The sequence below is a fragment of the Tauraco erythrolophus genome, chromosome 14 (assembly GCF_009769465.1).
Source record: "Tauraco erythrolophus isolate bTauEry1 chromosome 14, bTauEry1.pri, whole genome shotgun sequence".
NCBI classification, from domain to species: Eukaryota; Metazoa; Chordata; class Aves; order Musophagiformes; family Musophagidae; genus Tauraco; species Tauraco erythrolophus.
In genome coordinates, this window is record NC_141478.1 from 14,548,446 (window position 1) to 14,564,299 (window position 15,854).

Consider the following 15,854-nt stretch of genomic DNA (forward strand, 5'->3'; position numbering starts at 1 on the left):
ATAAGTGGAAGTTGCAGAGTTTTAAAACTGACATTTATTCTGGAATTTAATAATTATGGAATCACAGTATAGCTCTTAAGCATACTATATACCATATTTACTATATAATAGTAAATTATATTACAATTCAGTTCTGCAGCTGTAAACCTAAAACAATTTTACCAACTTAAGAGGAACTTATTTCAGACTTAGTGTAGGTCATCTTAATCTTTGAAAGATTATTTGTATTTGAAAGTATGTGCATTTTAAGCAATCTCCTGTGAGCTCTGAGCTTGTAATATGTTGATTTCAAAATATCTCATTTAAATCAGTAACTTAATTCTTAAGTCCTTGTAAGATCTGATACATTTTTTTTTTAGTGTTTATTTACATGACTTTTTAAAAAAAAATAAAAATAATACTGCTAGAAATGAGTGCTAGACTCTTTTGACATTGACTGAAATAGATATTAATTTTTTTTCTTTGTTGCAATAAATCTGACAAATTATTAATATTCTTTATAATTTCTTTCCTTTCTTGGCTGGATTTTTCAGGCTATGGTAAGTGCTTTTATACTGATAAATGTTCTAAAATGTTCATAATAACTCTTAGGGATTTCATTAATATCATATTTTATGCTGATCTTTTATTAGAAAATAGAAAAACTATTTTATGACCAAGAATTTAATTCTAAGTGAAGTTGTGCCTTATGTGAACGTCTTGTCCTCTACATCATATATGCCAAAATTATTAGAAAAAGTTTATGTTCAAAAGTTATCTATGTATTCCAAGGAGATTGTTTAGGACCCAGTCGTGGTGCTTCCCCTGTAGAACTGAACTGCCTTAGATACCTACATAAAGAGAAGTTGAACGTGTTCGCTACTTTTAAATTCTCTTGAATCAATCAACTAAATTCTTTGATCTCTCTTGTAAAAGGTGAATTTTCCAAAGTAAATAAAGACTCAGGTACTATGGTGTAGGGTTTTTTTGACAACTAAGTTAATAACTCTGAGATTTATTTTTTTTTCTCCTCCAACTTTGGCACTTGTAAAGGTCTCTCCTGATTTTCCTAGTCCTTCTGCACTTCCAGTTTCTCTGCATTAGTTCCCATGCTTTCAGCATGGTGTCTCAGTTATAAGGTGTATCAAAATTGTGTACATCTTCTTAAGATGATATCTTTGACTCCCATTTGTTTCCATAAATCCACATTTCAAAAAATCAAGGTTTCAGCAGCAGCCTTACTGGTTTATCTCCTAAATCTGAGATAAGTTTTTTCACTAATGCATTGCAACTCTGCTTTCCCTGCTTGCTTTGGATTGAGTCGTTAGAGAGGATATGACAGTCAAAATCCATCTGCCGGAACAGTTCTCTTTGCTGCAATCATGAGCTTCACTATGGGTCATTATTAGACTTCTAGCAGAATGTATCTGGTATAGGAGGGAAAGACAATGAAAAGAGAAGTGATCGTTCAAGCAGAGTAACACTAGAGAGAGGTGTTTGTGTAACAACACAGAGCTTCAACAGACCTCTGTTTAATGTGGAGCCGGAAAAAGAGAGTGGAGTGCACTTGTGATGTATTCGCTGTAACTTCTACTTTTAAACAAACATGTTCTCTCTTTTGTACTAGTTAAAGCTTTTATTTGAGGTGAGACTACAATCAGGGAGAGGAAGAGCAGTAAATACAGTGGAGGTTAGAAATACTTAACTGACAATGGCCAAATAGATGTGATGATCTGCCCAGTCATGGGCAAAGATAGCTAGTTCTGTTTTTCTGTCTCACTATCCTTTAGCCTTTGCTTCTGTTAATGCAATTCATCATTTCAAATGTTAGGAAAACTCTAGAAAATTGCTAATTTCATTTAATTTAAAAGTGACTTTATACTGTACAATCACTGTAATTAGGCAAAATCCTTCTTTCGATCATTCAAGAATGTATTATTAGTTAGCTTTATCATTTGATTGTTAGAACGCAGGAATAATTTGTGAATCCTTGCCACTGTTGTAAAACAGTCTGCTTGGTTCACACTGTTGAAGTGACACTACTAGATGAAGCTACCCATTTCAGCTGAAACAATAATCAGTATCAGACATCAACTTTTTTAATAGAAAAATTATAGGAAGGGGGTAAGTCATTTCAGACAATAGGTTGTTTCCTTTTGAGTGATTTCTTTCTCCTTCCTGCTCTTCCCACCCTCCCCAAGCAATGGTGTACAAATCTGTCTTTCAAAATAATAAAGGTGAGATCCCTAGAGTGATAAATTACTTGTAGATGCTCAAAAAAGAAACAATTCTGAAATCGTGCAGCTTTAAATGCTGAACACAGTTGTGTGTGTGTTGGTTTTTTTTTTTGTTAGATTTGCTTTTAGTGGATAACTTTTACATTACATAAAAAAATACAAGAGTGTTTGTAAAGTGGTGACAACAGTTTTGTCTTCAACATGTTTGTTTGGTTTTTTTTTTTTCTGGTAATAGCAGTCTTTAGATTCTTTTAAAGAAAAACATATTGAAGGAAAAGGTAATCAGGAGAACTGAAACTCTGCAAAAAGCAATGACTGAGTATTGCATGGCACAGCCAGCACTCGTGAACAGTTACAAAACGTTGGCTTGACTGCTTCTTCCTCCCTGCTGCTTTAGCTGCTCAGACCAGCTTTCTTTTACTTCGCTATGCCAGGTGGATCTTTTCTCATGCGCACAATTTTTCATTTAATTGTAGCTTGAGCCTAATTCTCTTTTACTTATAGTTACTGCTTTTCAATGTTTTTGCTAGAATGGCTTCTAATTTATTTATTTAAGCTGCTAAGGCAAATTTCAAGGCAAATTTCAAATATGCTAGTGTAGATACAAGTTACAAGGGGATCTAAAAGGACTTGAGCACAAAGGAGACTAAGTTATTTTAAATCCTGTATCAGGAATTTGAAAAAAACATTTAAAAATTAAATAGGTGATGTTCTGCTTTATCATCTTCTCCTATGTATTTATTTATTTTTTTAATAATTTTGTCCATATGTTCATGAGGCAATAGTACCTACATAGAGATCTTTACACTCTGCAAGTCAAATTCTCATATAAGGAAAGGCATGAGGAAGTATCTGAATGTCAGCTTGAGAGGGTAAGCAGGTATCAACTGCTGAACAAGTCTTGTGTCCTGTGAAAGGAGACTAGTGAAAGGCTTCAGGTTCCTGTTGCTCACCTGGTTCTTTCGATGCTCTAGCAACTTGGATTTCCTTCCTGGAAGCTCTGGACGATCAGCTGCACTTACCATTCTTCCTTGATACTATTTAAAAACAGGAGAGCAGTAAGGGGAAAAGTTTTCTCACTACATTCATGACCTGTTGCCTTGTTTCCCATAAATGTGTCTGACAGCATTTTTCCCTTCCTCTTTCCAAAGTACTCACTCCTCTTTGCTTCATTCTGTCCTTAAGAACAGACACTGTTCTGTGTTTGTTCAGTGCTTCAAGCTATTGAATTATCACCAACTACGGTATTTCAGAACAGGAACGTTTTTTTATGGGCTTTCTTTTGAAGATGCAGTCTATTCTGACAGTGATACATAAATGGAAATAATCCTTGTGAGTTTTTTCACTAAAATCCTTGTAAATTTGTCCACAAGACTGTTAACTTTACTGGTTTATCACAAATCCCTCTAGATATCACTTTCTTCTATTATCCTTCCAACATGACAAACGCTTTAAGAAAGCCTAATTATCTGTTTCCTATTAGGCTTTGTTATTTTATATAGGACACTATACTATGATTTCAGAGACATTTCTGATTAAGGAGCAAAATGGTTAAGCTACACAATTCCAGGAGCAGCCCTTGAAAGAACTCAGCCTCAAGGACACGTTGAGAGAGGGTCAAAATTGCTTCCCTGCTTTCCTTTTTCTCCCAGGAAATGGTGTCTATTTATTGACTTACACAGATAGCATGAAACTGCAGTTCTGCTGGCTCATGTACTTTGACTGATATATTGCTGGAGGACAGAACACAGTATCATTCACTACCCTATATTCAAGGTTAATGTTATTATGCCCTTTGTATTCCTGCCCTGACAAATAGTCCACAATGTTCCATAGCCTGGAATGGCTAGGATTGTGTATTTTAGACCTAAAAGGGTCAAACCACTTTCTAAGTATAGGGTATATTAAGACTAGAGATCAAAACTGTAAAACTAACATACTGCAGGCAAGTAAATATTAATGGCTACTTTTCAAGAGTTTGAGAAGCCTGTGCTTCAAGAGGAATCAGAAGATTGGTGCTTTTTAAATCAATCTTTTTAAACCTAAAACTCTACTGATAATGAAAATTGTTTCTTCTCTTCTTAGTGTTCCCAACATGTTTTTGCTTGCTGTTTCTCACTTTAATCTGTAGGTCCTGTAGCATTAGGGTTTATGACAAAAAGTTTGAAAAGGCAAAGCCTGGGCTCTGTTTAATCTTTCCTGCCACTTCATCAGTCTCACTAAAGTACACCAATGGAATTTCCTATATTCACAGAAATGGAAGGAAAAGGTGGTCACAGAGAAGCAAACAGAATTATTTACTTATTAATAACAGAGTGGGAAAACTGATAGCAAATTAATGGCATAGGCTTGGTAAACTGCTGAGAGTTTAAAAGAAAAAAAAAAAGCAGGGGGAGGTTCCTTGCTTCCTATATTAACTGTAACAGGACAGTGATTAATCAAATCAAATATTTCTGTGCCAAGGATGACTTCTTATCCTATAATTGGTTTCACAAGATTAATAATTTTGTGTCTATCTGCAAGTTTAATTATTATCAAGGGAAATGTATTGCAAATTGAATGGGTATTTTCTCAGGGGAAAGTAAACATTTAAAATTAACAGTCTTAATATCTCTAAGTAGAAAAAGATCCATTTAAATTATGTCAGTGTTTAAAATTATAAGAAATTGGAATTGTTTCTCCATCCAGAGATTCATGATGCAGTTCCTCTGCTGATGTAAGCCTAAATTTCTTCTGACCTAATAGATATTTCACAAAAATAAGGATGTCATATGCAGAATATAATTGAAACTTTTGCTGTAATAGCTCTATAATGGTGGAATACAGAGACCCAGTTCACAGTAAGGTGAAAATCTGTATCCTCACAATGAAGGCAACAGCAGACTTCTGGTTAGCGGGTGGTATAATTGATCATCCTCACACTGCTAGACTATGAGGGCAACAATGTATGACAAAGATGCTGGATTATGGAAGAACAAGGATAAAGCACAAGTATACAGGTGCACTTGGAATGATTTAGAGTAGGGGGAAGGATGTAACAGCCCAATTTTGCAGGTAAAATACGGTAATGTAGTAGTGTTATGGTTAATGTTTTGTACAGTGGAACAAATCTTACCTGTTTCAGTCACGCCAAAAGGACTGCTGATAGCAGAAATTATATTCAGAATTGAAATATTATTTGGAAAACACATAGAACTCATTTCCCCAGGGCCTTTTTCTTTCTGATCATTATATTCTCTAATTTATTCTCAAGGACCCATTTAAATTACAGGGATATTGCAGTGAGGAAGAGGAAAATTTCCTTGTTTATTGTACAATAAATATACTTTATTTTAAGTGCCTTTGTACGTACTATACTAGAGCAAAGGAGATTGTAGGATGTAGTCTTCAGAATGGGAGGTGTTCAAATACCCATAACATCATGTGGGCAAAAGACAACAGATTGAGACAGTGGTCCAGCCTTTCTTCCACCCTCCAAGAACAAAGTATTTCTCCGCATAGCTATTCATACTATTGAATGAATATTGTCTTTAAGAAAAAAAAAAAACCTTTTAGATTTCCCAAAGATTTTTTTATTTAAGACAAGCAGCATATATATATGTTTTATATACATACACACAGTTTAAAAATGTTTAGTGAGTTACAAAAAATTATCCAGACTGACAACTTGAACCATAAAACTGTTGCAAAATGATCTCCCATGTTGCTGCAGGCAGAGACAGCTTCCAAATTAGGGCAGGATGCCTGTCTTTGTACCACATTAATTTGGCTGGCAAAGCCGAAAAACAGTGACAGCCTGTGGTTTAAAAAAACTGAGTCTGAAACCTCTGAATAACAGGTTTTATATTAGAAATGGCAGTTCAGCTAGGCACTGCTGAAAGAAACCGTAATGATGATGGAAAGTGTGCTTGCATTATGTACTGAAACCTTAAAAGTTGTGTGCAGCAAACATTAACTAAAATGTTTTGTAAGTCCTACAGTTTTACTTAAATCCAGTAGCACAATGAAGTACTAGTTGTCTTCCATTAGTTTCAACAATTGTAGTTATTAGTATAATTTTTATCAGTTTTGCATTTGCTTTAAACAGACACTTGCAGCTCGGAAATCTGGTATTTCCATGGCCATGCTCATCCGGACCTCCGTAAACAATGATGAAATGGTAAGTGTTTTCAGTGGCAGGGATAAGTAATTTAAATAATGGAGAAATTTTTGTTCAAAGATCTTTAGAAGTTATTTCAGCCTTAGGCACTCCAAACTGGATAAAACCGAGTGTATAAACATTCCGTTTATTGTGTAGGAACTTTCAGGGATCTTGAGCAGAATTTGCTGTCTGATCCACAGTGACAAGACCAGGTTTGCTTCTGCTGACTCACATCCATGACAGTCAGAAGAGACTTAGCAAGAAACCTTTGTTTTACAAAATAGTTACTTGGGGAAACCTTTTTTACTTTAAATTGTCCATCTGCACCATGCTTTACCTGCAGGCTTTCAGCATGTCTCTCTCTTCATCACACCAGGAGTATAGTTAGACTGACAGGACTCTGCAAGAAGGTTTCTGTGTGATTGTTGTTTTTTTTTCCCAGTCCTTATAGGTGGCTGGGACGTTATTTGATTTTGTAGATGTAACTCTTGCTAATAACGCATATGATTCGAGATGAAGAAATATTTAATTCATACAAGAAGTGACCAGGAAAATCTTTTGAAAAATCATATTGTCATAGCTAGCAAAAGAAATTTATTTTAAACAAAAACACAAGTGGTATTTTTTTCAGGAATACTTAAAAGTGCAGTGCAAGTAGATTTACATAGCTGAACTAAGCAAAAGCACTACTTTGAAGGAATAGATTCTCCTTTTGCGTTCCTTTAAATTGCTAGTGCAAACACAGCCTTCTAGAATATATCCTACATTAAAGAAAATGAAGTGTTGAATTTTTCTTACACTGTTGTTAAGCTCCATAGTAGAAGAATGGAAGAGCAGAATACGTTGACAGATATTCTGGAAACTGAAACCCATAGCAGAAGTATACACAGGTTCATCACTCTTCTCTGATTAATTGTGAACTTTCTGTGCTTATATGGTAGTCATAAAGGAACAATTTGGTAATGTTCAGGGATGGATTGATGAGATAGGAAACAGCTGGTGTTTGAAATGATCTTTCAGTAGAAGCAGTAGTTGTTTTGTTCTGCTGCCTCAAAATAGCAACAAAGGTTGATAGAACGGAGAACTACGGAATCTTAAAATGAAGTTAAAGGCTGAGGGAAAATAATAGAAGACAAACTTATATCATGCAATTGGTGCAAAATAAAGGATTCTTCTGTCTGTGGTACAGCTGCTACAAAAATATCTAAGTTCAGTAAAAGACCCTAAAATACTCCATGTGTTTTACTAAGAAATGTCTACTAAACAAACAAATAAAACCATTTATAATTATTATTGCCTTTTATGGCAGTAAATACAGATTCAACTATTTGTTTACATGCCTCCCCTCATGCAAAAACTACCAGACTGTGACTTTAGAGGGCTAAAGGTGCAAGTTTTGGAGATAATACTAATTGCCAACAAATGCAGGACAAGAAAAAATAATTTGGACTGCATTTATAGATTCTGACTTAGGTGGTATTTTTGGTGGAAAAAAGAAGGCAGCAAATCCCAGTGGACAGCCCAGTGCAAACATTTCTCCAAAACTTGCTGTCAATCAGGAGAAACTACTGAATTATGATTCAGGAGAAATGGAAAGGGAAAAATAAGTTAAATGTATTTTAATGTCGTTATACTCTTTGGTCTTGATTGTGCAAAATTAAGCAGATACGCACAGAAAAAAAATCATTTATTTTTATCAGTCAGTTTATTGTTAGCAGAATATCTCACACTTTTGAGCGGAGATGTAGCTATGTAAACCAAGAGCATGTCAGCGTACTGTCAGGCAGGCTAATATCTTGCATTTAGCAAATACTTACCACAGCTGAATATTCAAGTTATGGGAGTGTTGACAAACGCTTAGCTGCATTAGTTCGCCTTGCTTTCCGTGCTATCGGAACTGCGGCAGTGATGTTAAAGCTCATATCGACAAACCACACAGATTCCAAAATGTTGTTCCCCAGTTTGCTACAGCTACACAAGCCAGCATTGCATTATATCCACACAAGATGAAGAGATAGTAGGACAGACTTTCAGAAATATCCCACTTCCCACTGTTTTACCTCTTTTAATATGGTTTCTTCTTTCTAAAAGAAACAATTTTTTCATTTATAAGGGAACAGGTCTAGACCTTCTAATACATTCATGGCAGCTGTGTGTGCATTTAGGGGGAAGTAAAAACAAACCAAGATCATATTTTTATGTGGTGCCAAGTGATGCCTACTGGCTGCTGAGTTTTTCTTATTCCCAATAAATCAACTGGACTTAGAAGATCTGGGTTCCTGAAAACAAAGCTCAAATAAACAAACCAGACCGTTGTGGCCATATAAGCCTATGGTTTATATACAAAACTTTAGGAACTGTTTTGTTTCCACCTTATTAAGCACTAAGGAGCTGAGATTCATGTTGTTTGTGGTACTAATCAGTGAGTAGCAGATAATCGTTCTCCTACTAGAACTGGTCATGGGTCCTAAGCCTAAACAGTCCAAGAAATGGGTGTGGATTTTTGAGAGTATGGATCATTCTTGTTTATAGTGTCTTGGTGCTTAAAAAGGAAGTAGTGATTATGCTATTATAGGAATACAGACAAAATGGAACCATAAAATTGGCCCACTTCTATTTGATGAGGAGATTATATAGACACTGAGTATTACAAGATAGCACTGTGTATAATTCAAGTACATTTGTGCAGTGTGTCCAAGTTCCTGTAGGAAGTATTTAAATATTCAGAAATAACGTTAGGTAGTTACTTAAAATGCATCAATGACCTTAACGCTAATTAATTTTTTAATTAATGCCTCAAAATATTATAAACAAAAAAAAGACCGTTAATTGACTGACTTGATTCCAACTTAACTCTCCTGTTTCTATAATCAGTCAAAACAGTCATACAGAGTTCTTTTGTCTTCAAAGTGCAAGGTAAAATAAGTGAATCAGTATGTTGCAAACTAGTTCATACTTTTATGTATATTCTGATATTTGGTAATATTTTAAGTATAATGATGTATACTTTAGTTCCAGTTCACTTGTATTAAACAGCACTTCAACTGTAGTCTTGATTTTTTTGTTTTTCCTTACCCAACAGAAAATACATGTCTTCAAGAAGACGTTGCAGGCTTTGATCTATCCAATATCATCAACTACACCTCATAACTTTGAAGTTTGGACAGCTACAACTCCCACATACTGTTATGAATGTGAAGGTCTACTTTGGGGCATAGCCAGACAAGGCATGAGATGCACTGAATGTGGTGTCAAATGCCATGAGAAGTGCCAAGACCTCCTAAATGCTGACTGTTTGCAGAGTGAGTATTTCCTGATAGCTAAAGCTTTGCAATACTTAACAACTTTTGATTTTGTATGTGCACTCAGATATTTCCTGAATTGAAGGGCCAGATCATCAGAAATCAGTGAAGGCACGTTGATGTTCATTGGCTGAGGAGCTAGCCAGAAACTTTATGGAATACCTACTGTTAATTTTGCTTTTGTCCATGGAACTTGCTGGATGTTGCTGGTCAGTTACAACATAATGTTTGGTAGCATCAGTATATTTTTTTACTATCCACTGCCTATGGCAACATCCAGAGTAATTTGTTACATGACATAAACACATAAACCCTCTTTGTTTTGTTTAACTCAGAACACAAGAAATATCAAAGCAAAGTTAAAAAAAATCCTAATACTTACCGTAGTCATATTAATATGCTATTAGACAAAAATATGAAACAGTAAATAGGATCTTATCCCTTCAAAATCGTAAACCATGTTTGATTCTATGTATGTGTAAAAGAAAAAAAAATATTAGGAGGTTTTTTGGGAGTAGAATTAAGGTGAAACAACCATTTTCTTTGCCTTTTCATTGGCCAAATTGATTCCAACCATCATTCATTTTCCTCCAAAAATATCTGAGGTGCATTTAAATCTTGCTTTCTTGCATGTTGCAAGAACCACCTGGCATGCTTTCCAGGCAGTTCAACAATCATCTCTTTCTTGTGATAAAATCACTAGAGAATTCTTTAACTAGTATTTGATTTTATGGTAGTATTTGATTCCTTTTTCTATTAATCCCTAATATTTCAGTGTGGAAAATCCTTAATCACTAGAACTTTGGTCTTCTGTGTTCAAAAAAATTACGTACTCAGACCAAGAGATTTTCAGGATTTCTCAAGATTTAGCAGCCATGGAAAGACCTTCTAGAAGCCATATAATTCAGCCTTTTGACAATCTGGAATCACTGGTATCGCATCTCACACTTTTCCAATCTTACAATATTATGCCTTCCTGTTTTAATGTATATATCTCTTTTTCGTCCTCCAATGTGCTAAGAAACCTTCAGACACAATGAAAACAGTAAAGAAAACAAAGCATAAAATAATTGTTCTGTAAGACTTCACTGAGATCTTATACTGAAAGATGACCGTTTCCAGGTCTATAGATGTGTTGATAATTTCTTCTTTAGCCATTGCAAGCCGAGAGTGCCTCAACAAAAAATGTCATCAAAGAACATAATGGTGTTTGATGGTATTCTAGGGAAAGAACAATGTTCCTCTTCAGTATTGTAATATCTGAATTCAAATTGCATAGAAAGTTGTTCAACATAATTTTGTCTTAATTTTACTATCAATTTAAAGGAAATAATAAGATTTTGATCCTTCCAGGAGCTGAGGCTGGCTAGTTGGATGATGTTTTCACAACCTTTTGGAAGGGTAAAGTACTTACTGCTGCTAGTGATACTGATGACGATGGTCACACTCAGTGGCATAAGCCCTTCAGTAGTGTTTAACATGAGCTAAAATTCAGCAATCCCTATAGCAAATGGTAATGTGTCATTGATTATAAAATTTGTAGTATTCTTGTATCTTCCTTTATATGTCAGTCTTGTCAAGAGTTGAAATAGCCTGTTTAGCACTGCAGGAATTTCAATTTTTGCTTCCAACATTCATCATACCATATGCAGTGTATATTGGAGAGACATTGATCAGAAACACTTTCCTCTGACAGACAAATGACATTTTATAAGGAGAATTTCACTTTGGCTTTTGAAGAGCCTCTGAGATCAGTTATGATTTCCAGAGAAACCTCTCCAGGGAAGAACTGTAAATAAAATCTGGAACAGTATGGTCTCCTTATACTCTTGTTTGTTTGTTTTTTATAACCAGTAAAAGCTGTAGTGGTTTTGATGTCCTAGACAAATCAGCAAACCACCTGAGAATTTTCTTTGTTTTCCAGACTTATTTTATAGGATAGACCTAATATACCACTGCAGGTTAATACAGTTTAGAAGTTATTCTCACGGCAATAATATACTTTTATCTCCTTTACCATCCTCATATACTTACTGAAATTATCAGTAATGGCGATTCTACTGGAGAAAGGAATCTGTATGTTCCATAGCTGGGATATATTATTTTCTTGGGTGATCACTCAAAAATGAGTTTTCCAAAAGACCCTAACGTTTAATAAGTTTAATACCACACAAGCAGGGATGTGATGTTTAATGATTTGATTTTTTTTTTTTTCCTTTTTATAAGCACTGGCATTTAGTAGCACTTAGAAAACAAAGAGCGCGCTACTGGTCCGGAGTGAGGGCATCAAGTCAGCGTTACAGAACTGTTTGACAGTTAGGGTAGTCCCAAACTAATGAAAACACTTAAATCCAGTGAATACTTAAGTTCGATAGATTTTTTAATGCTTTGTTAAATGGATTTATGTGATAATTAACATTTATTTAATTAACACTGTTCCAGAAAGGAATGAAAAACTTCCTATGAGTGCAGGCAGCGTAAGCAAATATTGAGATGTATTTGGAAGCAGTCAAAGTGTCTGAAGCTGCTATGCATGTTTTTCTACTATTCATTAGATTTCCATAGTGGGAGAGCATAGCAGGAGTCTGGATTAGTGTTGTTACTGTTAAACTGAAAATTGTCTGAAAAATGAGGTGCAAACATTACCTGGTTTCAATACTGTTTCTATTGATTTTGGGTTTTTTTTGTCCTAATGAACCAAGTATGGTTTCTTCTACCATCGTACTCCAAAAAGAGAGTGAGAAAGGAATTAAAATATTGTTATATCATGCTGACTTAGAAAGAAAATTACAAAATTATTTGAAGAATTATTCACATATGCATTATTGAAGTTTAGCTAGTAACAAAGGCAAAGGACAGAGCAGACAGACCCAGATACCTTTCTGGAAGGATCGGTATGCCCCATTATCTAAGAAAAGTTGTTCACAGGTTTGAATGCTTTCACAGTACTGGTCAGTACTGAATGGTATTGATTCAATAAATATTTCTAGGTATAACATATACCTTACTGAAGTTGAATATTAACCTGTCGTGTTAAACTAAACTGGTTGATAATTTTAGGTATCATAAAGAATAAATATAAGAGGCTTGATATTATCCAGATGAAAGACATATCTCCTTTGAGTACTGCAGTACCAAGAATTGGTTGAAGACTCTAGAGGAGAACTAAGATAGCAACTTTTTAATAGAGGCATTGGCCTTTTCTTTCATTTCAGGAGCTGCTGAGAAAAGTTCCAAACATGGTGCAGAAGATAAAACACAGAATATTATTGGTGCTATGAAGGAAAGAATGAAGATTAGAGAGAAAAATAGACCGGAAGTGTTTGAAGTGATCCAGGAAATGTTTAATATTTCCAAAGAAGATTTTGTACAATATACAAAAGCAGCAAAACAAAGTGTTTTGGATGGAACATCCAAATGGTCAGCAAAAATAACCATCACAGGTAAATTTTCTTCTGAACTGTTTGCTCTAAGAGCTCGCTCTTTCCTATTCCCCTGGAAATAAGATATATTATAATTAGAGCTGGAACTGTGCATTCAATTGCATACTTGGTGCATCTATAATTGGTTAAATTTATAGCATGCTAACTGGAATAGTTTTAAGTTACAGCTGTTGGCAAAACTACTTTATATTCTGCTGCTTTTGGAAAGAAGATAAGTAGATGGTTTTGTTGTGTCTCCTCTACCTCCCAGCAGTATCTCCTGTGCTGAACTTTTTTGCTACCAACTGCAAGAGTTAAAGTTCACGATTGTGTTTATGGATTTTTAATGACTGTAATGCTAAGAGCACTGCAGCTTGCAATTCCAGGCCTCATTGGTTGGAAACTCATCAGCCGTTCTTGTTGCTTGACTAAGAGTGTGTTTCAGGGAAACCTGCACACCAGAACAGACTCAGGATTGCTTCCAACTGCATTAGCCTGGTTGCTCATAAAGATTTCCAGGTCCTCTGACTTTGACGTTTCATTTTTTGAGTTAAAACCTCAGTACACAAAATCTAAATAAAAGCTCAGCTGACTACACAGGTCAGCCTGACTTTATGTGATAGTTGATTCGGGACAAATAGAGAATAAACAAAAAGACAAAAGAATTGAAAGGCAGTGCTGTCAAACATTAAAGGACTCTGGTTAGATTTCACATCTAAATTAGACTCAATTTCATTTTAATGTCATGAAAAATAATAAGCCCTCTTCTGTAATTAAAAGTAAATAAAATATTTTCTTTTTCACCAAGATTTGCATTATTCCTGTTATGGGGGATAAGGAGATAAACTTTAGGAACTATTTTTAGCTTTTACTAGTCAGTTTTGATAAAAATTAGTAAAACAAAAGCTATATTTTTAAAATAAACAATAGTGTATACTTCAGTAACACACGTTTTTCTCACTGCTTAACAACAACCTGCATAAAATAAATGTTTAAGTCAGTTCTTGGTGCCTAATGTTTTACACCTGTGCATATGGTAATTTTCCTGAAGTATTTTACAAGATATTTTGCATATATCCTCTGTAAGGTCAAACACATGCACGCTGATAAAAAATTACAGGAGTGCCCTTTACTACTCTTGTCTTTATGAAACAAGTGACTAGGATACCCTGAGCAGATAGATGGCATTATTTCAGCAAGTTTCTCAGTAAACGTGCAAATGTTTTCAGACTCCATATCTGCTGGGTAAACATTGCTTCACCAGTGTTGATGCAAAACTCACTTATATTGCTGAATGGCTTGGTTCTTCTCTTTTAGAAGTAAAACTCATACTGACCCGAGCTCTGCAGAATCGTGACCTAAGAAATGAATCATAGAAAATTTAGGAAGTGATGTTGGAAGGGATTTCTGCAGTATATTCAAACCTTCTGCTAAAAGCAGGGCTAACTTCAAAGTTAGATTAGCTTGCTCAGGGCTTTGTCAAGACTGGATTTGAAACCCTCCAAGGACAGAGATTCCGCATTCTCTCTGGGACACCTGTCCTGCTTACTGGACAAGCTGTTTCAGTTATTAACCACTCACATTGTAAAACTGTTTCATTGTATCCAGCTGGGATTTCTGTTGCTGCAGCTTGCAGCTGTTGCATCTTAGTATTTCGCTGTGCGCCTTTGAGAAGAGTTTGGCTTTGTAGAATGATAAAATAGTCTGTGCAGGAAGAGATCTTTAAAGGTCACTTAGTCCAACCCATCTGCAATGAGCAGGGACATCCTCAATTAGATGGGCTCATCCAGGAGCTCATCTTCTCTTTGGCATGCTCTTTAGGTAGTTGGGGACTGCAGCTCGATCTTCTCTTAGCCTTCCTCTTCTCCAAGATAAGCAAACGCAACACCCTTAGCCCCTTCCCATATGTCATGCACCCCAATCCTCTAACCAAATTGGCAATCAGTTTGTCAGTCTCTTTTACTGGAGACCTTCAAAGTCCAGAAACAATATTTTTTTCTGCATGTGATTTTGCTGCCAAAAACAATGTCACCTACAAAAACTCTAATCTGTATACTTAAAAAAATTGGAAATGGAATTTTATACCTTGTTTAAAAATCTTCCAAATGAGGACTTCCAGTGGGTTTTAAACCCATTTGTTAAAAATATGAAAATGCAACACTTTCCAATTAGTTTGCAAGAACAACAGGTTGCCATCAAGCAAGAGAGAAATTTACCAGCTGAATTTCAACAAAAATCTTTGGGTATTTGGTGGATGGGGTTGAAAAATGACTGTAGGGATTTAGTAAGTGCAGCCAATGATGCACTACTTCTATTTGGATATATGTATCTTTGTGAGGTATCTTTTTCAGCTATGGTAGTCATTAAAACAGTACAAAAATAAGCCAAACTTTGACATAGATCTTCAAATAATTGTACCACAAAGTGTTAAAACAATATTTAAAAAAAAAAATTAAGCACTTTTTTCTGTTGTGAAAGCAAAAAGGGGTTTTGTGACATTGAGAAAATTTTATAAAATACTTTTAAAATATTGATTTTTTTCATCTTTATATTATCTTTTTTTTTATTTTCTGATTTCGTGTATGTTTTATAATGTACATGATGTATTAGTACAGTGGTACATGTATATAATTTGTAAAGAAAACAATGTATTTGGATTGCATGCTCAAAAAATTTTACTATAGTACTTTTAGATTTCATGGCAATTTTTTTTATATATATGGGGAAAAGGTCATTGAGAGATGGAATTGCCGTTTCCAGTCCTGACATGTAA

General features: G+C 35.0%; 1 protein-coding gene across 1 annotated transcript in view; it reads left to right on the plus strand.

The window, feature by feature from the left end:
• UNC13C (unc-13 homolog C) overlaps window positions 1-15,854 on the plus strand; it is a 155,548-nt gene that overhangs the window by 36,723 nt on the left and 102,971 nt on the right. Inside the window, 4 exon segments of the mRNA XM_086620088.1 lie at window positions 534-539; window positions 6,304-6,375; window positions 9,440-9,659; window positions 12,875-13,102. Coding sequence (XP_086476214.1) covers window positions 534-539; window positions 6,304-6,375; window positions 9,440-9,659; window positions 12,875-13,102 — 526 coding nt within the window.